Genomic DNA, 25,830 nt, shown 5'->3' with positions numbered 1-25,830 from the left:
ACATTTGGACGTTCGAAGAATCGATTTCCATAAATTTTGAAATCCAGATAGTTTTCGGCGTTTGAGTCTGTCAGCAGTGAGAGTTATTATGCCACTTCGTGTAACTCTATTATTATAAATCTCCTGTTCAAAGGGAGGAAAGAGGAGCTCACTAAGGATAAGGGATAAAGGATAAGGGATAAGGATTAAGTCAAATGGCAGGGGAAAAGCCTATAACAGAGGGAAGGGAGGCCTGATAATTTTGCCTTTCTTGGACTGGCCTGGTGTCCGTAAAAGATTTAAGCACAGGTTCGATAAATAGGACATAGGGACTTAATTGAGGATGTCCATGCATGCACAAGATGATTCTTGAAAAAGTTGCAACAAATTTTCCAGAAATTTTCTCAAACGTTGCTCCAAAAATTTAAAGTCACTTTTCACATACAAGAAGTGGCTAATTACTCAACCAAACAACCATATTTCACTGTTTCTGCGTTTTGAGCTTTAAGCTTGCTAAAATGAGTCATCTCTAAAAGAAAATTTGTGTTCTGTGATTCGTATCGCAAAGCATGCTAGAGAATGGCTTTGTGGGTTGGTGGTATGTTGGTTATGTCATTTGGCCTTTCTTGGACTGGCCTGGTGTATCGACCGAGACCTCCACAGTGCTTGATGAAAATTTTCATGCACCGTTGACCGGCTCAATAGCTTTTTAAAAATACCCACAAACAAACCAGTGGCCGACGGCATGACATGCACAAAGTTACAACCATGAACAGCATGCGGCGAAAAGGCGAAACAAACTTCTTTAAAGCTTCAAAAATGCCCGTGTTTCCTTGGGTATACTTTGAGATACTGTCGTAACATAAAAGAAGTTGCTCTATAGAAAACGAAGTTGCCCCAAATCGGAAAAGTTGCTCCAGATTGGAAACGTTGCCCCAAAGTTGCCGAACATCTGGTGGACAGCCTTACACGGACTGAATAAAATAATCGAGGATAGTACTGTGAGAGGGCATGTACTAACACCAGGAACACCGGAACATCCCGGAACACCGGAACTCCGGAACACCCTGGAAGTAACCCAAAACCCTCAATTTGGCTAACCCTAGGCCTAGCTAGTCCTTAAGTTGGTTTTTAGGTCTAGGGTTAGCCAAATTGAGGGTTTTGGGTTACTTCCAGGGTGTTCCGGAGTGTTACGGTGTTCCTGGTTTTAGTATATGCCCTGTGAGAGGGTCATAGTATTTAAAGACCACACGTGACTTATAAATTGAACAATCAGCAATTCACAAGCTTTAAGGCCATCCTTTATTTTCTTATAGAAATCATTTAAATAAACAACAGCTACATACAAAAATAAATAAATAGATGCACTTTGTGCCAAGATACATAAAACTCAAAACTAAATCAACGTCATCTTAACTCTTCTGGCATTATTTGATAACTGTCCAGCGTTTTTTTTTTATGAAACTAAAATTACACAAGCAATGATGAGCTTTTTCTACTTTTTTATCTATTTATTAAAGGTAAAATACCATAGTGAACCGAGCAATAGAACTACTTGCACGATATATTTTCCTTACATTGGTTGAATCTGGACTGACTTCAGTCACCTTGTAGAAGTGTGTTCGTTTGAGAAACAGGTACAAACACTGAAGTACTTCCTGGTGATGCGTTTGTGTCTCACATATAGTGACTGTAACTTATGCTGAGTCTGTTGTGTTAATTAATTCAGCTTTAATTTTGACTTTGCTGGTGAAGATGTTTCTTCAAAAAACAAGCCTAAGAAAATTGATGACGAGCCTCGTGCACCTTTTATTTCAGAGTAAGTACACAATTCTCTCCACTGAAGTCTACTTAGAGCGATTTTCAATTGAGTGTCGAAAGTAATTAGGGAATTGCTTTGGTTTTGCATTTACTTCAGGCAGTGATTGGTTCAAATTTCTCGCGCCACTGTTTCAACCAATCAGACGTGAAACCAAAACCAATCGTGGCTCGCACGTGCACATTTTCCCGCGCTTTCTGTTGGCTACGTGTAATTACTTCGAGTTTTGATTGGTTTACTGGATTGTCCAAAGAAACTACTTTGGTTTTGATTATACGACACTCATTTGAAAACCGCTCTATGATACTTAACTTAAATAATTACAAATCAACGATTTGTAGATAAATATCATCTGTACCATGTTGTAACTGAAAACTAGTTTTCAGTTCGCCGTTTAACTGATGTAAAGAAAACTAAATGAAAAACGAATTATCCGAAGTCATCTAAAGAACTTAAATTTTAAAATTTGCCAAAACTTTACTCACCAAATGGTTCCTTGAATTTCTTACACCAATTTTGATATACTTGGGAGCTTTAGCAACGAAGACAGGAACGGCAGCGAGAACTTCATGTAAAAACATAAATTCACGTTATTGCGATCACTTCGCGACTATTCCAAGCCTTTTAATATGACAAAGGTGTATCGGTTCCTCAGGAATGAAACCGTTACGAGCGGCGCTTAATTTAGGGGAGAAAAATGAAAATTTATCTCCAAGTACTGACGTTCTCCATAACACTTCAAACTTGGTAATTTCACGTTGTTGCTTTGCTGACGATGGCAAAGAAATGGACAAAAATGAAACACGCACGTGCAGGGCGTGCAAAGCTGTTGTTTTTGGCCACTAAATATGCAAATTTGTGACGTTTTCGTTGCCGTCGCCGTTGTCGTTGCTAAAGCTCTCTACTGTATCACTCGTGGTATTTATTCCAACTGCATCACTGCAAGTTGGGCCCAGTTGATCAAAAGTCGATTAAAACTAATCCGCAATTTGCTCTATCCAATGTTTGAATTTTGCCCATCAAAAAAGCCACAATTTTGTAATTTTTATCTTGAAGGAAAACAAAAGAGTAACCGAGACCAAGACTTTTGGGAAAGTTTTTTCTTTTATCAGTAAATAAACTGCAAAAAGTTTGCGGTGTTTTGCATGGATAGCTTTTTGCTATGGTACCACTCTTTTGAAAGCAAGCTGGTTAAACAAAAGTTCTGTTTTACATGAAAGCATGGTACAGTTTGTTGAAAGTGTTGAACCCGGTTAGAGCCTCCTTAATCGGCCTTTGAGCCACTGAGCCTTGGCCCTAAACGGTATACGTATACCGACACACACTCACAGACCGTCACCACAAAAAAGGCGGGAATTTTCCCGCCATTTTTCGGTGCGCGTCACTTTACTCACTCCCTCTTTTCTTAGGGCCTTTCCTCACTGGCGACAAAATTGTTTATTTTCGCAAATTTGCTGTCTGAAAATGCGTTTTACGAGCGCGGATGGATTGTCCCGACTTGACAATTTTTGGTCGAAGTGGACAAATTTTCAAAGGCGCCGCCGACAAATTTTGTCCCCGGTAAAAACAGGACAAAAATTGGAAAAATGAAAAAATGCAGGGATACAGTCACGTGAACGTGTATTTTGACGTGTCACGGCCGGTCGCATTACATTCACAAGATTGTTTTCGAAAGTACTCCTCAGCAATTCTTCGGTCGGCGTAGAGAATTTCAAACCGAGACTGGTTAGGTCTTGGAAGGCTCCAGGAGTATGGATTGTATCTGAGAAAAGGGTTTCTGTCTCTCACAGTGTCGAATCCTGCGCGTCATAACTTGAATTCGAATGATTTGATTTTTCATAAAACAGCACATCACGAGCAACATTCCTGTCGGAATTTGTGCCAAATTTAAGAGCAACAGGCCTTCGAAAAGGTGAAGGAATTTAGCATACTCCATTTCATACCCTAATTACGCTAATTTGAAAATAAAAACGAACAGGAACTTAAATAAAACTCTTGTACTTCCAGCAAACATTCCTTCAATTTTTTTATATAAGAATTAAAAAGCTTTACATGCAAGGCGACTGTGCTTCCCTTTCGTCATTGTTTTGTTATTCGTAGGTCTTCGTACAGTACACGTCGTCTTTCACTGAATCAAGCTACAAGCTATTTGTCTTAAATGTTAGTTAAAGAGCTTTAGTGAACATGACAAGTTTGTAAAAATTTTGTAAAAATTTGCATTTGATTTAAGCTTACTTTCTTTGTAGCAACCTCAGCAAACGTGATTCTTCAGCTGAGTTATTAAGAGGTAATATGACTTCTTATAATTTAACCTTATAAGAAGTGTATTTTGAAGACACCATCCATTTAGTTAGCTCAGAAAAAAACTTGGAAAATTTTAATTGCAGCATTTTGTGGCACTGATCTGCGCCTTTCTCGAGTAATCAAGTTTTGGGCTCGGAATGTCATTTGCGCTTGAAAACCTAATTCTGAAATGGTGTTCCATAACTAATGCCGTTTATTTCCTGTTATTAAATTGGATTTTTCTATGTGCGAGTGAGCTCCTATTACCAAACGGACTCCTGTTATGAATGTGATTGTTTTCAAAATGTTATTTCACGAGTGCGTAATTCATTATGCCAAGTTGTGGATTGCGAACAAGTTACCAGCATAACATGAGTTTCTTCACTCAAGTTCCAAGAATTGAAAGTGTGCTGCATGCATCCCGGGATGGGTACGTTCTACTCGTCTGAATTTTCCGTTTTCTTTAATTGCAAGATATCCCGTGATGTTTAAACTCGATGTGTACAGGAATGGTCTGTAAGTTATATAACCATTTTCTTCCATGTGTTCTTCGAACAACGAGTTGTTGGAAACCGGCCGCTGTGAAAATAACCAGAAAATAAATTAAGATCGTTAAAGAAACAAAATCGGACGGTTTTCCACTAGCCCTTTGTAGGGAAGAGGGAAACGTTGAGGAGAAAACAACACCGTAGGAAAAAAAAGTGGGGGATGGGGAGACGAGAGGGGGGAGGGAGGGAGGAGAGGGGGGAGGGAGAGAGGAGAGGGGGGAGGGGAGGGGCTATAGCCCCGCCCAGCCCCTCCCTCTTCGCGGCCCCTGCTTTTGCTTTTAAAGATATCACGTAGCTCTTCATAATCTCTGCTTTCACTGGACCGCTATAGCATGCAGCTCTGCCGAGTTGAAATAAGGCTCCATTGTTTCTGTTGTATATTTTTATTTTTTGCCGATCACGAGAGCCACTGTAGAAGAAGATTCCTGACCCTTTTACTAGGATGACATTTTCAGGAAAATTATGCTCTTAAACGTTTTAGAACATATACTAACACACAGAACAATTCGAAATAAAGTCTAGCTAGTCTAGACAAACCGGATATTAGGGAGTTAAAGAAACTACGAAAGCTACGGCTACGACAACGCCACAAAACAGTGATATCATTGGTTAAAAGACCAAAAAGAATCGTGCTGCACGTGCAACACGCAAATTATTGCTCTACTCTGCACAACAACAACGTAAAATCACCAAATTTGAGGTTTTGACAACAACGTGAGCGTACAAATGCGAATCTTTCATTGTATATATTTACTCTGAAACCGTTCGTATAAATTCAACTTTAGGATAATTCGCCCACATTGTACGAAGTGAAGGAGATGAAATAGCCACGAAAGACTTAGGATTGTGCAAAGTTACATTTTGACTGAAGAGATGTTTTAGTCGCCGTCGCCGTAGTAGATCCTAAAAGTCCATATTTTAACATGAGTCACAAGGGCGTAGCTAGGGGGGGGGGGGGGGGCCTGGGGTGACCCCGTGACCCCCCCTCCCCTTTGTAAGCCTTTTTTTAATGCAAACAACCTACAATATTCAGGTTGCAAAAATGTGAGTACCCTCTGTTTGACACAGTGTGACCCCCCCCCCCCCCTTTGAAAAATCCTGGCTACGCCCATGAGTCATGTCTGATTCCTTAACTTTTGTAACTAATTCTAGGGCAATATGGAGGATAAATAGTGGGGTTTAATGGTTTCTTTAGAAACTGTAGGGCTGCGTCGTTTGAAACTCTGAAATTTGGTAGTATCAACTGAGTAGATAAAAGTAATTTGTTCACCGTAGGTAGATTAAAAAGCGTTGACGTTTCGAGTGTGAATCAATGTGGTCACTTTTCCGTCAATAGATACTCACCTCTCCCGCAAACTTCCCTCTTCTTTTGCCAGTGACTTCACACGCTAAGAAGTAACCACTCTCAACACCTAAAAACCTTTTCAGTGTTTTGTTGTAGGTTTGGATTTCCAAAATATCTAAAAAGCAACCAGCACGTTTATCAAATAAAAAACATCGACAAAGATAACAATAAATGCTGTAGCAGCAATACTGAGCAGTTTCAAGTTAACAGCATTAAAACGTTCTCTTCAATATGCTAAAAATGAAAGCTTTTTTCTTTCAAATAAAGTCTTGCACTTTTCTACAGTTATGCAAGAGAATACCTTAAATGTTAAATTTTCGACTTCCGATATTGCGTTTCTATCTTTCTGATTGGTTCACCGAATCTCGGTTATACGCTCATATACCGTATGACCTAATATGGAAACTGATTGTGAGAGAAACGAAATTTTCCGCCACACAATGACTTATTGTCAAAACATTCAGCGATTAAATGAAAATTTAATGGAACAAATATTCCATTCGCGCTTGTTGGGTACGCGCCTCTTTGGCTTTTCACCACCTCATACCCAACCCGCGATCATGGAATAATTACGTCAAAGCGGATAAAATCCTATGGACTTAAATTGGTCTTAAGTGCTATGTAGCAAGGAATGGTCGCGAGTGGTCTGGTAATGGCTTCCCGAAGAAAAGAGAGGGCGGAGAATGCGCTTGCCAAACTGGCTTGGTGAGCGAAGAAAGGGAATCTAATTTTGTGCAGAATGCAACCTGTGGAGTAGGTACAATTTTCAATTCTGCTTGGCCTCTTAATAATTTAATGAAACAGTGTTTTATAACGTCTCATCCTGTATTTGGGCTATTAGCTTGGTGGGTGTTGTGAAGGATAATCGATATCAACATGCCAAGTGGTAGATTGAACGCACCAACGTTACTTATTGGTAATACCGTTATCATTGACCTGCTATACACATTTAGTGCGCCAGTTGTACGACGGAAATTTTCGACAGCCCTTGCTTTCTTGCAGTTTAACATTTTATTATATCCCTCAGATAGTACGCGCGCTGTAATTGGCTAAATTAGCGGGCCGTATTCTACAGTACGGCCCGCTGTACAGCCCGCTAAATTTAAAATTTCGACAAAACATCATCTAGCAGGAGCCCATCTGGAGCGTGCAACTTCCATACAGCGTCTGTGAAACGGCGTTTTCACAAGTAGGTTTATTTTTAGACTAGCCCTTCCAGCGAATTAGGTAAAAAAACAAAGGCAGTTCCGGTTCGGTGACCCTATGACGTCAGCTTAATTTCTTGTAATTGGTCATCGGGCTCCTGTGGGAGTCTCATTCGCGAGAAATTCAATCTAAAAATAACCTTACTTGTGAAAACGCCGTTGCACGAAAATAGGTAAGTTGCACGCTCCAGGTGATGGGCTCCTGATCTAGCGAGTTTTTCATGTCATTTCTGTTGCATAAACTTGTACTGAAAACTGTTTGAATCTTGCAAGCAACTATTTCAAACTTAACAGCCAAGAAGATTTAGTTTTTGGGATTTTGACACGGCATTCTTTGTGGCAGTTGAACCTTCCGCTTCACTTTGACTAGTTTCCTTGCCCGCGCGCCGGTTAACCTCAGAGATATAATAAATATCTTACTAACCTCGTTTTCTCGGTCCGTACTGTAAGTTACGGATCCTCGTTTTTTCCCGTTGATTTATGGCCCGCGCGCTTCGCGCTTGGGCCATAAATCAACGGGAAATAACTCGGTCCGTAACTTACAGTACGGACCTCGAACTCGGTTAGTAAGAGGTATGAAATAGCCTGTTCCAGACTCCCAGACAGCCGAGAAAACGAAAACAACTGCGTATGAGCCCTGAAGCCCCCACACGTTTTTCATTCGCAGTTGTTTTCGTTTTCCCGACTATCTAGGAGCCTGGAACAGGCTACATTGAAATAACGAAAAACTGTAAGAAAATAATAGGTCTAATAAGTAATGGTAATTGAACTGAAAGGAGTGCGCAGCGCAAGTCCAAAGGTATGATTTCGGACCAAATTGCACAACACGAAGTTCAATTACCATTTTATTACATCCGTTTAGAAATCACACAATTTAATACTGCAAATACAGTCAGTCAGTTGGAAACTTCGGCCCCTAAATATAGGTCTTCAGCCTAGATTCGTGTACCTTCCGTCCTTTCAATTTTCATCAAAATAATTGGCAATTGGTTCTTGCATGTTAGTTTCTTTAAGAAATTTTAACAAATCTTGTCACATTTCTATTTTCATTACTCCTGAAGCAAAGGAAATCTAAACTCAAATAGGAGCTTCGTCGCCTATTTGAACGGCCAAAACAAAGGATAATTAAAATTAACCCATGATTTCTGTTTTTCTGAGTATCAAATATTGAAAATCAAGATTTGTCTTTCCTAATTTTCATTTTTCTATTTTGATGAAAATTGAATGGACGGAAGGTACACGGATCAGCGTAAAGGAGCTCTTTATCATCATTCACAAAAATAAAGTTTAGGGCACAAAAGTTGCAAAGTTCGCCACACAATGGCTTTCGTTGTCTTTCATTTCCCGCAATTTGATTTGTTAGTTTAAACAAGCCTTGAAATCCGATTAGTTGTTTTGATTCAGTATTCCTTTCTCATAGGCTGGACAAAAGGTGCGAGTTAGAGCAAAAAATAGTGAGATTCGTAAATAAATCGCACTGCTCAGAGCCACTCAGATTGCAAGGATCTCCAGCGATTTCTAAATGGTTGTAATAAGACGGACACAGCTATCAGAAAAGTAACTTACTGTAAATCGATGAATTTCTAGGGTTTGTTCGGACAGTTCCATTTTGTAAAATTTCTAAAAAATATCCAGTTCTTGAAAGCAAGCGGCCTCTTGCTGTAGCAGTAGGCACATCGGTAACTTTATCCAGGGCATCAGATCTAGGATGTCTTCCATGTGCATGTCTCGATCTAGTGTTCAGCGGTATTCCTTGCACCGTGCTGGGGTATGTGCAGCCAACAAATAGACACAAATAAAAAAACTGTTGAAAGAGAAAAATACATATCTCATTACCACCGATTTCATTGATACGCGACTCTCGCAAGCATTTGGTGATTCGCTTCCGTCAATCATGCGCTCCTTGTATGGTGTTATAGGAAAGCCGCCCTCATTTTCAAGAATATGGCGACCACTGTGTAGCCTGTTAGACGGTTTACCATGGTTGCTTGTTTAATATTCTTCAAGTTTGCTTTGGCGAGTGGTGTTTTTGCTCGTGCAGGGGTTTAGCGTGAGCGTTATAGCAAGACTTCTGCACGTGGGGAAGACATTTGTGAAGCCGGAAAATTCGGAAAATCTACAGAAATACCTACACGGTTGACAAGCCAGCCCGAACGGGAAAAGAAAGACAAATGGACGGTAGGTTAAAAAGTAATCGCCTAAATCGGTTTAATTAGACGAACATGCAGGAGAATCATTGAACAATGACAATCTCCCTAAGTGTACGAAGATGAAAGACAGAACTGTCTTCAATACACAAGAGGGAAGACAGTCAGTGTGGCTTTCATTAATCGATGCATATTAGAACATGAGCTTTACAATATAAGAAAAGTAACGTACTATTATTTAGTTTTATTTAAGCGATCAGGGGTCATTGTCGTCTACTGCATGTTCGTTTATTTATGCCGATTTTCACCCACACCACTCGCCAAAGTAAACTTGAAGAATGACAAGCAACCATGGTACACGAACAGTCTGCCAGTGGTCGCCATAAACTTGAAGCGAATGGCCAAATGCTTGCGAGAGTTTCGATTCGTTGGTGCCGGTAAACGGATTCATTTTGGCAAAACCCCAGCTTAATGTTGCAACAATATTACAGAGTGACTACAATTTGTTGTACGACGAGGTAGGACGTTGCTCTTGCTTAAGCATGCGATAAAGGTTGATTAACATTCGCCCAACGAAAAATATTGGCTCTTCGTCATTCAACGAGAGATGCTTCAACTCGGTAGTTGAGCCTACTCACTTTCTGCAAGTTCAAAATATTGACCCCTAAGTTACAATAACCGAACCTGAAGTTGTAAATTGAAGTTTTTCCTGTTTGTTTTTGGAAATGTATGCCTAGGATGGTACTTGGAAAATCGAAGTAAGAAGCCCTCCGAACATTTCTCTTAATTGGTCTCCCTTTTTTGGATACCTTTTAACGAAATCTGAAAGACTGCTGTGCCTCTGTTCTTAAAATAAAATTTTGTATTCCTTCGATCCTAAGAGAATTGTCCACCTCATATGAGCAGATGGCGAAACGTTTTCAACAACTAGACCAAAAACATCAATACTAGGGGAGTTGAGTGATCTATAGTCACCAAGCATCGTATCTTTTAACGGGCTCTTTTAATATTCAAAAAGTCAAAAATAACCCGGCCGGATATCCTGACTTCGCGTAGGTCGAGTTCTGTCGACGAAATTTAAGAAAGTATTCAACTGTCTAATATTAACTACATTACAGAAAAGTATCGCGATGAGGCTCTCGATATTTTTATCTAAGATAAGAGAGAAAAGTCGTGGGTGGCAACTTTTTTGGCCAAAGTGTTAAAGCGTATATCATCCATGTTGGATGATGTCGATCCAACATTTTTTGGTCGATGATTGTTGCTCAAAGTTAACTTTTGTTTTTCATCAAACTCGAGATAAATGTTAGCAAAAATTAGCTAGCAAAACGAACGACTGATCTCATCGGACCTTATTGCCGTGTCTCCTCCGTTAAAGCACCTGTTTTCTGACCCTCATTTAACCGTAAAATTGACAACAGCTGATTTTTGTATTCTTTACAGGAAGAAAAACGGCTCAATGTGATCCCCTTGCTTACGAAAGTGGCAAAGAAAATTAAGGGAATGTGGTAGGAGGATTGAACTAAACGGTTTTTGTCTGTATGACTTACAATTTAATAACTGACTGACTTTCGTTTCACGTGTTTCTTGCAGGCGTCTTCTTACTAGATTCTTTAATACACTGGTGTTGTCTTGAAGAGCATAGGAGAAGTGAATATTTACGTTGGCGTTCAAGTAAAAGTCAGATATGCAGTTGAAATAGAACACATTCCCGAAACGGCAGACAATCCATCAGGTAAGTTATATTTTCCTTTTAAGCGATGACCAAGAGAGGATAAAGTAAGAAGACGGATCCCCCATACTGGGCCTCTTACAATAATAGCTTAAAAAATCAAAAATCTAATTTTAGCTACCCAGCTAATTTTAGAGAGGCACTTGATTGGCCAGTTGTAATGACGTAATGAAATATGCGTGACATTGGGAACAAGAACATAAAACTAAATTTAAAAAAAACCATGATTGGACATGGGGATCCGTTCCCTTACCTCATCATCATTCTCTCTTGGCGATGACTGTAAAGTCACCACGATAAACTCACAAATATAAGCACCTTGGTAGAATTGAAAATCTCTTAGATACTTCTAGTTTCCAGAAAAAGAATAGCCCATTTCCGAGTTGCTGCATGCCTCGGATTCAAAGCGAGTACTGGTGCAGAACCATTCCAATGGAAATGAGTTGCGTATTCTTATGCAAATCAAACTCATTTCCCTTACAATGGTTGAGCACCAAGACTCAATTTGAAACTGAGACAAACAGCAACTAGGAAATGGCCCATTGCCCTTTGCAATGGCCTTCTTTCCGATACATTCTTCTGATTGGCCATGTTTCATTCATTTCTTCCTAGAAATCTACGTTAGAACTTCAGTCATTATCAAAGACGCACTGGAAATCGTCACTATTTAGTTGATAAAACCACGCAACGGTCTATTATTCCATTCAGTTTCAGTACGTTTGCAGCTAGTTGACACTTTTCCAGTTAATTTCGAGAAAACTTTTTTGGGAGGAACCTCTTAGATAATTGTTTCCTTTATGTGTGATTAACGGTTTTAGTGACTTTGGGGGAGATTGATTTTCGCAGTGTCAAAAATGGAGCATTACTACAGGGAAACGGGAAGGCTGATTAAACTGCAGAACTACTGGGTCCGGTTGTCGGTTCGGCTTTGCGTAAACTTTCTTCTCATTTTTTCAACTTTTGGGTGAAAGTATCTTTTGCTAATTTTTGTTTTTCAAGATTAACTTCCCCGTTAGCGTGGTTTTAGTGTCACCGTTAAACAAAATTTGGGAGGTGAAAAATAAACTCATAGGTTAATGTTTAATTTGGGATCATCGCTAAACGGCTTTTGAAAAACCAGGCCTTGGTACATATAGTTAGTTTAAGCGAATTAAATAAACAAACAAACACAAGCCACGTTTGTTTGCTCTTCCTGCTATCTCGCCTGCGTAGCTGCCGGTTCTGTTGTTGCGGAATGCGAGAGAACTCGGGCGGCGAAGCCACGAGAGCAAGGCTGGGGCAGGGGACAAAGACATTATTTTTTAAAATTCTGCAAACTACAATGAAGAAACAACCTTAACAATGAAGGGAGAAAGTGAAAAGTTATCAGTTCGGGTTTACTGGCAAAGACCTAACCCCAAATAATAACTATTTCATGATTAAGAAGTCCAGTAAGAATTGCACCGCGACTGAACAACAAAAAAATCGTGGAGTTGCCTTTTTTCTTTATTCCATCGATCAGGCAGACCAGTTTGAAGCGAGCGTAAGCTCGTTTTTCAATTAATTTTGAAATTCTTCATTATACACATGAAAAGTGCTGCAAAGTACAATCAGGAAACAAATGGACGGAAATGACCAATGCAGAATAACTAATCCGGAAATTTAACACAATTCAGGCGAAACTCCTTGTGTGACAGTGCAGATTTTATCACGCATCATGCTAATCTCGAGAGCACTATATAATATTTTTGACAGCTTATTTTTATCGCATTTAAACTTGAAAACAGCGTCACGGTGGCACCGAAACGTCGTTCAATTCTACCGCTGTGTTTTCTTGTCTTTGTTTTAAATTTCTGGATTAGTTATTCCGCATTAGTCATTTCCGTCCATTTGTTTCTTGGTTGTACTTTGAAGCATTTTTTATGTGTATAATGAAGAATTTCAAAATTAATTTAAAAACGAGCTTACGCTCGCTACAAACAGGTCTGCCTGATCGATGGAATAAAGTCAAAAAGGCAAATTGAATGTTGTTTTGTTGTTCTGTCGTACAATTCTGCGTGTGAAAACGAGTGAGGGCTTGAGGGCTTGGGTCACCTAGACGTTTTGTCTCTGTCGTTTTTCAACGCAGTGTTTTTTCGTGTTCCCGACTATCTGGGAGCCTGGAACAGGCTACAAACAACAATCTTGGACAGAATAAAATGGAACAGACATGCCCCCTTCCCCCAAAATAAAGGATGAAGCCTTGTGAAGGCCAACACGCGCCATTTTCCCATCACTGATTTTGGGGGGAGGGGTGGTCTCAATTTTCCATTTAATTTGTCCAAGATTGAAGTTGATCATATCAGTTTAGGATTACGCTTTTAAACTTTTACCGTTGTATCAGTTGTGTTTAAACGCCGGTTTAATCTACAAAGAATCATTATATTGATACTTATATATGTATACAGATTATCTTGTAAAAATTTTATTGCGATGTAGCTGAATTTGTGATATACCTCGAATTTCAATGTTTTCCTTGGCTGCGCCTCGGGGAAACATTGAGATTCTTGGGAAACAAAATTAACTGTTTCCATCGGGGCCAGTCAATTAAGTGTTTAATGTTACACTCACTATGGCTGATGATGATGTTTGAAACATCGAGACATGTTCAAAAGTGTGGTTGCATTTTTTAAAATGTTAGTAGCACTTGTGCCATCAAGACCATTTGGAGAAGAAGAAAAGAAACAACACAGTGATCACAAACAATTGAACCACTCTAGAGCGTAGGCCTTTTGGGGGCAACTCTATGCATTTAGCTTTGCAAGATTATGCCGAACAAGCGACCACCTTCGTTGAACAATGCACACAGGATGAGAAGTCAATGGCTTGTCAGTTAGCGACGACAGTTTGGGAGACAACCGTGAATGCAATTTAAAAAGAAGATTAGTACTGAGCTTCTGACCCAAATCACTGTCTTGAACACGTGCCTGTCAACTTCAATTGTTTCTTGTTTTTTTAGTTGCAAATCTCTTTATTGAGGAGATATTTAAAACAAGTTGACGAAATTGAACAGTATAAGCCGATAATTGATTTTGTTGACGAATTGGCTTCAGCGAAAAAACTTGATTTATTTTATTTAACATGTCTAACTTGAGCAAGTCTTGTGTTTCACTTTAAGTTAAAAAGCTGCACCTTAACAGTTTGGCTAGTTATTACTTCATGCTAAAAGCATGACAACAATTTTATAAACAGAAGAAAGCTAATGGATTGTTTTTCTTTCTTGCGTCATACAGCTGGTTTGACTGGTTCATTTACACTTTCGCTGAAAATCAAAACATTGTTCTTTACGTCAGTGGTTCAAATATTGCTCAGGGCGTTTGACAAAATGATAATAGATAGTCACTTATTTGTCTAGCCCGGAGACTGAAGAGTGCAAGGTCGAAAATTTTCAAGAGCTCTGATAAAGTGGCCATTGTACCGTGAAATCATTATCCATACTCACGGTTTAATTGGGTGTCTAAGTCGGGTTTGTAATACTTGTCTTGTAATACTTGTAGCAGCGTCACGAAAAGTGAGAAATAAGTACATTTATCAACATGACACTTTGTAAATAGTTTACGGTAAAACACATGGAAAACTGAGATACTACTGTATTACCTCACCCAAAAGAGGAAATATATCTAATAATTAATGTTTGAATTTCAAATCGACGGATGTTAAATAAATCCGCTGACCTACAATAAGAAAATTTACTTCGAGTATTTTGTTACAATGAAACTTTGCCAGTATTGTTTTAAAAAAACTTTTGAGCTCTCTGCCGCGAGTTTGAATATTTTAAAGTGCTTGCGCCAGGAACTAAACAAAGTACAATCTTCTCATACTGTAAAAGCAAAGTAGACAATCAATACTCAAATAAAGGGATTAAATTATCTTAATTATCCGCTCATACAAAGGCCGTTGTATTGATGTTCCATTCTAAGTTATTTATTTGGTCAGTTAGTTTAAATCAACGAGAGTAAAAACGTATTGCATAACTTGAAAGTTTCTGATAGAAGTGGAACATTAACTCCTCTATTTCGGTTATTGATACCTGCTTCTATTGAATACTGAGCAATAGGAATAAATTGTCTTAACTTACCATCAAACCTCTAGGACACCTTGCTTCCATTGCCGTTCGCTCGTGAAATTGGCGAAAGATGAACACAACCTTGACTATATATCGGCTCGTCTGCCTTGTTTAACTCTGAAGGAGCCCCTTCTGCCATATCTGCTTTTATAGAACATTTAGTGCCGTAACTTCCTGAACTTCGTGCGTAAAAGGATTACTTCGATTTAGCTTCTGCTGTACTTAAACATTTCATCCGGCAAAAAACACCCTGGGAAGCGAGGATCCGGATACCGCATGGGTTCTAGTGGACTTATACTTGTCGATTGAGACCAAAACCCGGCCGGTTAAGTCAATATCGTTTCCTTTCGGATGCTGATATCTTGATTGACGAAATGGCATTCCTTAGTTCATAATTAAAATTTATTTGGTTTATGAGCTCTTGAAATTCAAGGAGTTGTGACTAGTCGTTGTTTTTCACGATTATCATACAAGGGCGAGTTCAAGCAGATCTTTTGATTTTTTCTGTGCCATTCAGACTATTTGTAATGACATTTTAGAAGATCCCGCCTAATTGTTTAATCGGATGATCAGTTAAGGCTATGTTGTTGTGCCTTCATATTTCCTCCTGGGGTTTAGAGCGTTGCGTCTCTCCTATTTCAAATCTTCTATAGATTGAGTATGGTACGTGCTCTTACTTCCGAAGAGCTGAATGTTTTCTTTGGTGATGTTAGTCGGAGTCTAAGGCCACCAAAGTATTTAAAAGTAAGAGTCGAGAAACCGCCCTCTTATTATCGGGAAAGGCTTTTGAGTATGCACTGCTAGGATCGCACATCCACACCACTGTGCTTGATCAACGTTGAGTTAACGCAGCTATATTTGTAACGACATTTTCCGCACTTAAGACATAGGAAGGCACATTCATCTATCCAGATAGCTTTGTTTTGTAGAGGAAGGCAAAGAAAGATACTTCACATGCAGCATGATTGTATTTCTCATTCAGCCCATAGTTTTGGGACGCCAGAAGTCCTTTATACAAAATATCTCAAAATAGCCTCGGGTCCATACCCCTTTGTTGGTGAAACGGAGCATGGCGCATGGAAGCTCCCAGGTTATGCGCTCCTAGTATGTCTTCAAACGAATATACTATTGTCTAAGTAAAAAATGATCTACATAGATTAACCTTTGTTCTTCGTTTTATCACGGCAAGTTCTTCCGAAACGGCATTTTTTCTCATGATCCGTACAACACAATGAACATTGTTGGAAAATACAACCACGATCCAGCCACGGGTTTCACTGCCAAAGCACGTAAAATTACTAGAATATTTTGTCATTTTAATCCCAAGGTCAATCCGATGTTGACGCAACGCCAGTTTTTCTAGAACAAGGCTGAACGGAACAGCTTGTCAAGGTAGATAGGAGAAGTTACTGTGACCAGTGCATGCCAAATTCTGCCCGCGTTTACGCTCAATTTGCACAGTTCAGGCTATAGTAATATCATAAATCGAAAGGACGGTTTTAGCCCCTACCAGGAGCTTCCCATTCTGTATGCATTCGGATTCGGATAAGAGGACGACCGATCGCATTCTTAGCTGTCTAGTTAAAGAGCGCCGGAAAGCTGCGAATCAATGTGAGTTGCCTAGTAGATGATGGTCTATGTCATTCTCAATAAATTTGTCTTTTCTGGAATTCCGAACCCGCGAATTTCAAGGATATCTACGCTGTATTAACATAGTGTAGAAATGTCAAAACGTACCGCTTTAAAGTGGAATAGCGTACAGTTTCCTGAAAATGTGCAATGAAAATATTGACGTAAAATAAAGAAAATCAACGGAAAAGCTGATCCATTATGGAAACACTTACTTATAAACGCACTTCCTATGGAGAATATCCGTAGGAAATAGACTATTCAATCAACTGATAACGTACGTAAAATTTCCTGCCATTAGATTCCCACACGTGATAAAGAAAGAAATAATTTGCCAATTAATTTAGAGATACAAGACCGGATATGTTTCTAAACTTCCACGTTGTTGCGGTCAAAGACGAAATTACGAGACTGCGGAAAGCGAGAGGCGAGATTAGCATAGTCAGCATACTAAACGTTTTAAATTATTACAAAAAGGGTTCATGTTTATGTCATGGGTATGAATTAAGATTAAAAGTTTAGTCAGTATCATCACAGATCTGTATAACTGTCAACTTATTTTTCAAGAGCCATTTTTTTAAATATTATAAAACCGAAGCAAATCAGATGTATTTACTCCTTTCACAGGAGCATACTAATCATTTGGGTTCAATTAATTTTCATGACTTTCATAACCCATTGTGAATTCATTAGGACGTTCTTTGGAACTTTTGAGTTAATGAGGCTCTAGGCTGCTAATAGGGGGTAGCAAACTATTCCAATAAAACCAAGATGTTTTACCCTGCCAAGTCTTGATAAGAATCTACACCTTCTTAAATATATTTTTCCTTTTTTTGTCAATCGAGAGTTTTTACTGAAAATGTCCTATAAGGTTGCATTCAGAATTAATGTTTTTCGTGCCTTTAAGAGGTCACTCTACACAAGAGCAACGAGAGAGCATGCCTCCTGCATGACAGGCAAGAGATACTTAAAATGGCACTTTTAAAGTTCTCCCATTGAGAAAACTCAAAATCTTGTAAGACGTCTGGGTATAGAAAAAGCTATTAATTAAAAGTAATAAATCCAGTTATAAACAGAATGATGTTTCCTCCTTCCTTAGTCTCTTGGCTTGTTAAGCGACTTTTAAAAGAATGGTATGTTTGGTTTTTTTGTGTGTGACGTCAATCATTCTGGAACCCGACCACACCCTATACAAACTCAAATGCGGTTCATTTAAAGGAAACAACGGGCGTCCGATCATCCCACTTAGTAAACCGCAAACTTCATTCCGCTTTGATAGTTGTTGTTGATGTATAATCTCTTGCTGAGTCGGTCAGTTGTGGAATGTTGTTATATGGGCTGCTAGTTTCGTGCTACACGAAAATGGATAAAACCAAGAACTAATTTTAAGCAGTTAACAGCTATTTCAGCAAGGCCCTCTGAACAATGATTCCTTCATTCAAGACGATCACTAGTGCCTAACAACATTCTTACAGTCTCCGCCAAGGCATATTATTTGGTCAATAAAACAACTGGATATTTGAGTTCACATTTTTTTCTTTCCGTGACTTTCACAGCAGGTAAATAAGGGAGTTGAAATTAGGGTTAGATAGTACCTCTTGACAGTCTTACAAAAGTGAAACTGAACTAACTCATTATTTCATTACCAGTAGACTCAAGACATTCTCAATCAGGTGCAGTCTTTCTTGAACAAAATGACACTTAAGTCATGCCCTTAAAGGTGGCCGGCCCACAAGGCTTTTAACAAGGTATCCTTTAGAAATTTATCTTCAGTGAGAAGTACCGTAATAGCCTTTATACCGATTAGTTACTTGTACTGCCTCGTGATTAATGAGTTGGGTGCACGGAAACTTTGTAGGAGAGCCTTTGAATTTTGAGTGCTAGTTGAGCTAATCTTCCATAATGGGACCTATCCTTAACTTATCAGTATGCCCACTTTGGGCACACTTCGAAGTCAGGATCGGAATTCACGACTTCACAACTTATTGACTTCTAAATTTATTGTAAAATTCTGCAAAAAGTTGGGAAAAGGTTCAACAGAGGCTTTTTTGGTGCCGATTCAGCTAACCTGAATCGAGTCATGCAGTCAATCATAACCAGCTGATCAGCTGAGGGATCAATACTTTGTAGGAGAGTCGGCAAAGTATGAATTGAGGTAATCCTTAATTAACCCTCCCTGCAACTTGTCAGCAAGCTCTCCTGAGGCATACTTCGAAGTGACCAGAAGAGTTTTAAGTACGGAGTTTAAGATGTCAAACTCGAATCGATGTTAACGACAGTCGCTAATTCACAGCCAACAAATCAACATGTATACGTATAGCATTTTACTCGTTAACAACAATTAACTAACATGAAAACAGACTTATGTTAAAAGATAATCATACAATATACAGTGAATGGAAGGGGGAAATTGTCACGGAAAAAGTGCTTTTATCCAGATTACGCCTGAAAAATTAAGTAAGCAGCTTAATATGTGTAATTGGTATTATATTGGCAGAGAACTAGCAGACAACCCGAAATTCAAAGGTATTACTAGAAGTGGGTGGATTTAATACTGAACATGCGTTCTTTCTTGGACTGAGTCGGTTTATCCATCAAGCTTTTGTATGTTCTCCGTCATGGGGGTCGTTCGGACCTCGATAATTCTGTGATTGACTTTGAACAGGGCATTGTGCCGGTCCAAGAAGGCAAGTTGGCGCATGCATTACTCAGATCGTGTCCTCACCTCCATTCTCAGCTGGGTCACACCAATTGACCGACAGAAATCTGATTCTACAGCTTTTTTTTTTGGAATACCAGAATTTATTACTATTTGGAAAAGTCACGAATTGATATTTTTCAAGAAATGTAAGTTGTCTGTCTTTTTCATTAAGATTCTATTTTATTAAATCTGCAAAATAACATGTTCGCAGTAAAAGTGTAAAGAACGAGTCCAGGAAGAAAACATATAGTTCCAATTACCCATGCCAAGCATTAGCAGTTTCGCTCAATGAAGCATTTAGTAAATAAGATTGTCTCCCAAACTACTCCTTTCGTTGATTAAGACTATTAAAACCCAAACACAACTGATGACATTTTTCGCAACTTGTAAAAAAACGCAGCTCCATCTAAAAATAGTCCAAGCTAGAATTTGTCTTTAATCCGACCCCATGATTGTCTCATGTTTATTGCACGTCGTTGACTCCGTTTTCAGCTCAACACTTGCAAAAAGGTCGAAAACACGGTAAGGTACACCCGATCCTGTGACTAAGGCACTCTGACTCTTAGCCAGGGTTCAAGAGGGGTAAAATTGAACTTTTTCGTAAATATTTTCCCTCTAAAGTTATGATGCATTACTGAAAAAAAGATGCCTGCCTGCCTGATATTGAAGGGGAGATTGCTCAACCGGGCGCGCAAATTGGTATCCGTATTGCTTAAACGGGCGCGCAAGTGGTATTGGTATTGCTCTACACGACCGAAGTAGAAGCTAGCACGGAGAACCAAAGTTCTTTTCGATCTGATGCAAATCGAGTTGCCTCAGGGGCCAAGAAATTGATTTTGTCTATAGGCAAATCAGAAACAGGGGCGAGCGACGATTTTCCTGAGACTCAAATCGGAAACATGGGCGACATGTTCAGCATATAATTTCAACACATCTCAACTGCCTTTCACACTATCTTAGGCGGAGCCAGATGAAGTGAAAACTATTACTTGTTGAATTAAAAGACTAAAAGAGTAGAAATCATGCGACCGAATTTACAGGAAACTGCAATTTAGCAAATGACCGTCTTCGTACTGTAGAGGACTGAAAAATTTAATAATTATTACTGCTGTGTGATATTGATTTTTTTTCGCAGAAGCTCCTAGATTTCCGGACATCAGGTCGAATCTAATAATATGAAATCATAATAAACTTTCATTATCGCGGAGTAATAGTGTTCCTTAGTCGTGAGTCCTCCCTCACCAGGAAGTAAGAAATTTTCAACTTTATTTATTTATTTATTTATTTTCTTTCGTTTCGTAAATTTAAGTGTGCATTTTAGTTTCGTTTCGTAAATTTAAGTGTGCATTTTAGTTAGGAGGTGAACAAGCGGTGTGCTTAACTTATATGGACAGAGGTTGCTTTAGAATCATCATATTCTGGGAACTATGTAATAATAAACGAGTGAAAAAATTGAAAGTTGGCAGGACTTAAAGGCCACTGTCAGGTCACTACGTAATTCCTGTATTGTCGTTCAGTTGTTGTTCTGGAAAGCGCATAATCAAACCAAATTAAATCGATGATTTGTCGATGAACCTTACGGGTGACTGAATTTATGGCTACAACCTCATTTTCGGTTACCACTAAGAACCAGTTTTGAGCTTTAAGTTCTGTAAAAAGCCTTTTCGGTATGAATGCAATCTGAATTTAATTTTTTTTGAGCGTATCGAAAAGAGGAAACAATTAATTATATAGATCAGTATCTGTCAGTGGTATGCGGAATCAAGTTGCAAAAGCATATTAGCGAGCTTACGCAACAGGACGGCTGGAAGACTCAGGACGGCAGAATGACGAAAAAATGTCGTGTAAGATTGGGAATGCACAGTCTCGCGCGACATCTTTTCGCCATTCTGCCGTCCTGAGTCTTCCAGCCGTCCTGTTGCGTAAGCTCGCTATTATCATCTAATAATGACACCCTAGTTTTCCACTTAAAAAATTAATCAACACCATCATTTTGGTTTATACCAGATTTTCTCTTCTGACTTGCATAAGTCCTTGGAAAATGATACCTTTTCTAAATTTGCTACCATATTCAGTCTTTCCGAACAAATATCGGCCCTACTCGATGAGTCCTAAGTTCGCGTAGTTACCTATTTTGGAAATGTTATACCGTACTTGAGCCAACTAAATTGACCATGCATCTCCGTTAAGAACTTAAAACAGCTTCATTGGTGAATGGAGTCATTCCGGCACAAGTTCGTGAACACCAAAGAAATAAACGATATCATAATTGTTGCAATCATTACTGAATTAAATCCAATCCTATTGGCAAGAGACTGAAGTACGTTGCTCAGCTGAGCATTTTTTATATTCCCGGCCTCGTATTCCCGGGCTCGTGTTTGACAGCTCTGGCGCCGAAGTTGCGTTTTTGTGCCCTCATTGTCAAGTTCTTCCGTTTATTTTCAGAGAAATTTGTGGTCTGCTCTCCCGTCTATTTATATTTCCTCGTGCTTTCCATCTGATGAATATGCTAGAACATTCCAATCGAACCCTACCCGCGTAAAGGGAAGTAATATTTTTTTATGAAGCAACACCAAAATCTAAGAGCACTTATCATCAACAGTGAACAAGAGATAACTAAATATAGTTAGGTGGCGTGTAATAAAATACTCATTCTCGTCGATACAGAAATACTGTTGAATAAAAACAGATAAATATTACATAGCAAACAATTTGGCGTTGCCCCAAAATGTGTAATAAATTCCCGCCGTGTAATGTAAGGGCCGATTTACACGGTACGATTTTTGTCGCATGCGACAAGCTTACGTCAGGCCTACGACATGACTTGCGATTTCGTGTACGTCAGCAAAAATGTCGTCGCATTTTAAACATGTTTTAGGGCCGATTTACACGATACGATTTTGTCGCATGCGACAAGCTCACGACAGGCCTACGACATGACTTACGATTGTCGCAGCGTTTTAAAACATGTTTTAAAATGCTACGACATTTTTTCTGACTACACAACAATCGTAAATCATGTCGTGGGCCTGTCGTAAGCCAAAGAAGTAACACCACAAAACGATTAACGTGACGTTTATGGCTACAATAAATTGTTATCAAATGTCTATTATTCCAATGGAAAACCTATGACTCCGATATAAACTGGTTGATTATTCTCTCGATATGTATATACATATCCACAGTTCATATGCATGTAGTATGTATGCATAAAAATAGATGATTCACCTACAGACTCATCTATACTCAATACAACGTTTTGTTTTACAGTAAATCACTTAGCAACGAGCTATTTATTCGAGATAATGATAGGTAATGGACATGAATCATTACTGCCCGTCATGTAGACGATTTCTTATCTATGACCAACAATAAGAACAGTACAAGTTATGATAGAACCCCCCACCCCTTCTAAATCACCTCCCCGTTCTTCAGTTTTACCTTGGGTTTGCAATACCGGTTGGAAAAGAAAGGAATAAAAGCTAATAAATTCGGTTAATGTGTGCGTTCTAACTGTTTACCGGAATCCTCTTTAGACTGGGTATTTAGTACTGCTGAATCATTCGAAGTTGTGGCCGTGACACTCAACTTGCATTTGCTGGTGTTCCCTAGCTATGATTGACTCTTTTGAAGAGTTAGACATGTCTTGTGCCAAGAGCACCGAACACCCTTCATGACAACCTTTGTTGCTAAAAATGGGAACGCTTACAAAAATTCCCTGGCCCATTCAAATTTTGTCATAACAAGTTTTGAAAAATGATCACCCGTATGAGCCATATAAACCACATGAAGCCAACGAAAAAATTAACTCAACCAGTGCATGCAGCTATCCCTTCTGTCAATCATTTCATCATACAAAGTAATCCACGACAACCAGGTTCAACAACTTGAACCATCCTACAAATCGGACACTTTCAACCGATTAGGCGGACCGTGATTTCAACCAATGAACCAACCAATCAAGCCAAATGAGCCATTCAACTGACACAATCAATCCAACAAATCAAGCAGTCGAAAATGCCTACAAGGCGGACAAAGCTTAACGAGCAAGAACGGACAAGCTTAGCAATTAACCACCCAGCAATTAACGCGACCACCCAGCCCAACTTACAAAGCCAGCTGCAAGTCAATCAGCATCCATTAAATTACTACCATATAAAACAGCAACTCCAAGCAACTAAGAAACCACCCAGTCAAAGCAGTGCACAAGATTAACTCACTTTGCGGTCACAGTAATGTGTTCAAAAGACTGAAAGAATTTTAACTTTGACGAATGTTCCATAAACCCCTTTGCAAAACGCATTGTGTTGCTTTTGATGGAAACACAGTCAGTGTCATTTTATGAGTTTCATGAAGCGAAAAACGCCTAATCAAGACGTTAAAACTAATTGTGCTGGCATGGTGAATAACCAGACAGGGTTAGTTAGACCTAGTTAGACCAAATAGCTTTACTTTCCCCTGGCTTCTCGTTAGAACGTGGTTTTGAAAGTGTCCCTAAAAACTTGGCTTTTTTCTGACGAACTGGATAAAGTTGATGAATAATTGACGATTGTGAAAATTTGAATTAGCTACAGTATATATATTGGTAAGGCAAAAAAGGCTATTTAGGTCTTACTGTAGCACGTCAAGATACCCGTACCAAGGATCGGCAAGTTTCCCTGGAGAATCGCTGCCTTTTACATACTTAAACCAGTGAGTGGTTTTCTCAGGTGACAATATATTTAACAACTTTATGAATTACGTGCAAGAAGGCGTTAAAGTTGAAGAGTAGTAACTTAAAATAAAATACAAAATAACTTCGTGGGATATGGCTTCCTGTTCAAATAGTTTAGAGCAAGAAGACTTTACTGTTGACAACTTTAATTTAACGGCTAACAATTTTCTTGAAGGCCACATTTAAACTACTACAAGCAGACAGAAGAGTTCATTTTTGACTGAATATCGATCAACACTGACCAGACTTGGTGATAATTCAACACGTTTCATGAAGTGCTAAAAATTCTCAAGTTATAATTAACTTCGAAGCACACCTCGTGAAGGATTTCTGTGATGGATCTTTACCTTGCTCTCTATTCATACGAGCCTTTGCCGGATTACCCTCAGTAAATATAGTCAGTTGCCGTTTTGATTTGACGCTTATCTCGACCTTGATTAATTAACTATGTCTCTGTTTCGTTGGCACAGATATCCAAGGATCCGGTCTTGTTATGAGGCAAACACGGGTTACATATTACAGATTCGTCATATGCTAATTTTAACGTGGTATTTAAATTATTGTCGAAATTGGAGTAGTTTTATAAAAATAGGACAGTAAGGAGAAGTTCGATAGAGGCATTCCAATTTGGCCCACGCTTCCCGTTAAAGGTACCTTGGGTGTTAACCTCACGTTTTCCTAAAAGTTGACAAACTAGGGAACATTTCGATGCTCTCATGGCTTGTCCACAGGAACCGAGTGGGCGAGAAATAATGTGTTCCTTCATTGACTTCATTGTCCATGCTTAAAAATGCGTTTGGCTACAATTTGTTCTTAATTGGTCCTAACTGCTACAGGAATTTGGTCAATGTGCCACACTTCGTAAGGTAATGAGCCATGTCAATTTAGGAGACCCGTGTTGGCTTGTTCGTGGAAGAAGAAAAGCTCACAGTATTCAACTACGAAATAAGGCTACCCAGTGATCTACACTTGAAGTGGTGTTAAGAATGGAAATACGAACACGGACATGTTCGACTTGTTTCTCTTCCGATTCAGGGTTTGTGAGTCGAAAGAGTACTGAGTAGTCAACGACCGTCTTGTGTAGTTATAGTTTACAAACAGGGCATTCACACGACATAAAGTGCATGATGAGGTTATGAAATTTTCATAAACTAGCTTGACTCTGAGTTTCAAAAAGGTTAGCGTATAATATCCTTTGGTTCCCTAGCCGACAGTTAGTCTCGACCTAACAAGTCTGTTTGCACAGGGAGCTTTCAGTATATTCATTCGTCACAATGGCATGCCCTTAATTCATTATCCCACGCTGTTTTCAGTCTTTACTGAACTAACCTTCAACAAAAGCCTTTCGCTCCCTGAAAGCTCACTGGGCGTCATGTCGTCAATACCCTTGCTTTGTGCTCGACATCATGTGCTCGGCGAAAAAAACGAGGGAATCAGTGTTTGTGGGCCTGATATTTCTGCGCCACACTCTTCAAAGACAAACCCACTGCAACGACTGCTTGCATGTCAAGGGGTCTAATTCTCAAATTGTCCAAGTACCTCCTACTGACGTATTTATAGACACTTTAATACGCAGACGTTCTCCCAAGAACTCAGTTAACAGACAGATTTTGGAGTTTGTTGTTTTTTATACGAATAAAATAA

The 25,830-nt window shown here is 39.1% G+C and overlaps 1 protein-coding gene and 1 long non-coding RNA gene across 4 annotated transcripts; one reads left to right on the top strand and one right to left on the bottom strand.

The window, feature by feature from the left end:
* Positions 1 to 1,267: 1,267 nt before the first annotated feature.
* Positions 1,268 to 25,830, bottom strand: LOC138043595 (putative fibroblast growth factor 1). 2 transcript variants are annotated; one of them, XM_068889944.1, is made up of 4 exons: positions 25,516 to 25,830; positions 8,746 to 8,983; positions 5,974 to 6,089; positions 1,268 to 4,660 (listed from the first exon to the last, which is right to left on the bottom strand). In XM_068889944.1, the coding sequence occupies exons 1-4, from the start codon at positions 25,558 to 25,560 to the stop codon at positions 4,463 to 4,465; spliced, it is 597 nt and encodes a 198-aa protein (XP_068746045.1). In that variant the 5' UTR covers positions 25,561 to 25,830; the 3' UTR covers positions 1,268 to 4,462. The 2 variants fall into 2 exon arrangements, with proteins under 2 accessions (XP_068746045.1, XP_068746046.1); XM_068889945.1 differs by lacking the exon at positions 25,516 to 25,830 and adding an exon at positions 15,155 to 17,394.
* On the top strand, positions 9,112 to 15,138 carry LOC138043596 (uncharacterized). 2 transcript variants are annotated; one of them, XR_011131295.1, is made up of 4 exons: positions 9,112 to 9,357; positions 10,770 to 10,834; positions 10,920 to 11,061; positions 13,718 to 15,138. It is a non-coding gene; the product is annotated as an uncharacterized lncRNA (long non-coding RNA). The 2 variants fall into 2 exon arrangements; XR_011131296.1 differs by lacking the exon at positions 13,718 to 15,138 and adding an exon at positions 11,671 to 12,230.

Source organism: Montipora capricornis, chromosome 3, assembly GCF_036669925.1.
Source record: "Montipora capricornis isolate CH-2021 chromosome 3, ASM3666992v2, whole genome shotgun sequence".
NCBI classification, from domain to species: Eukaryota; Metazoa; Cnidaria; class Anthozoa; order Scleractinia; family Acroporidae; genus Montipora; species Montipora capricornis.
Note: the sequence above shows the minus strand (reverse complement) of the source record. Positions and strands in the feature narration are given on the sequence as shown.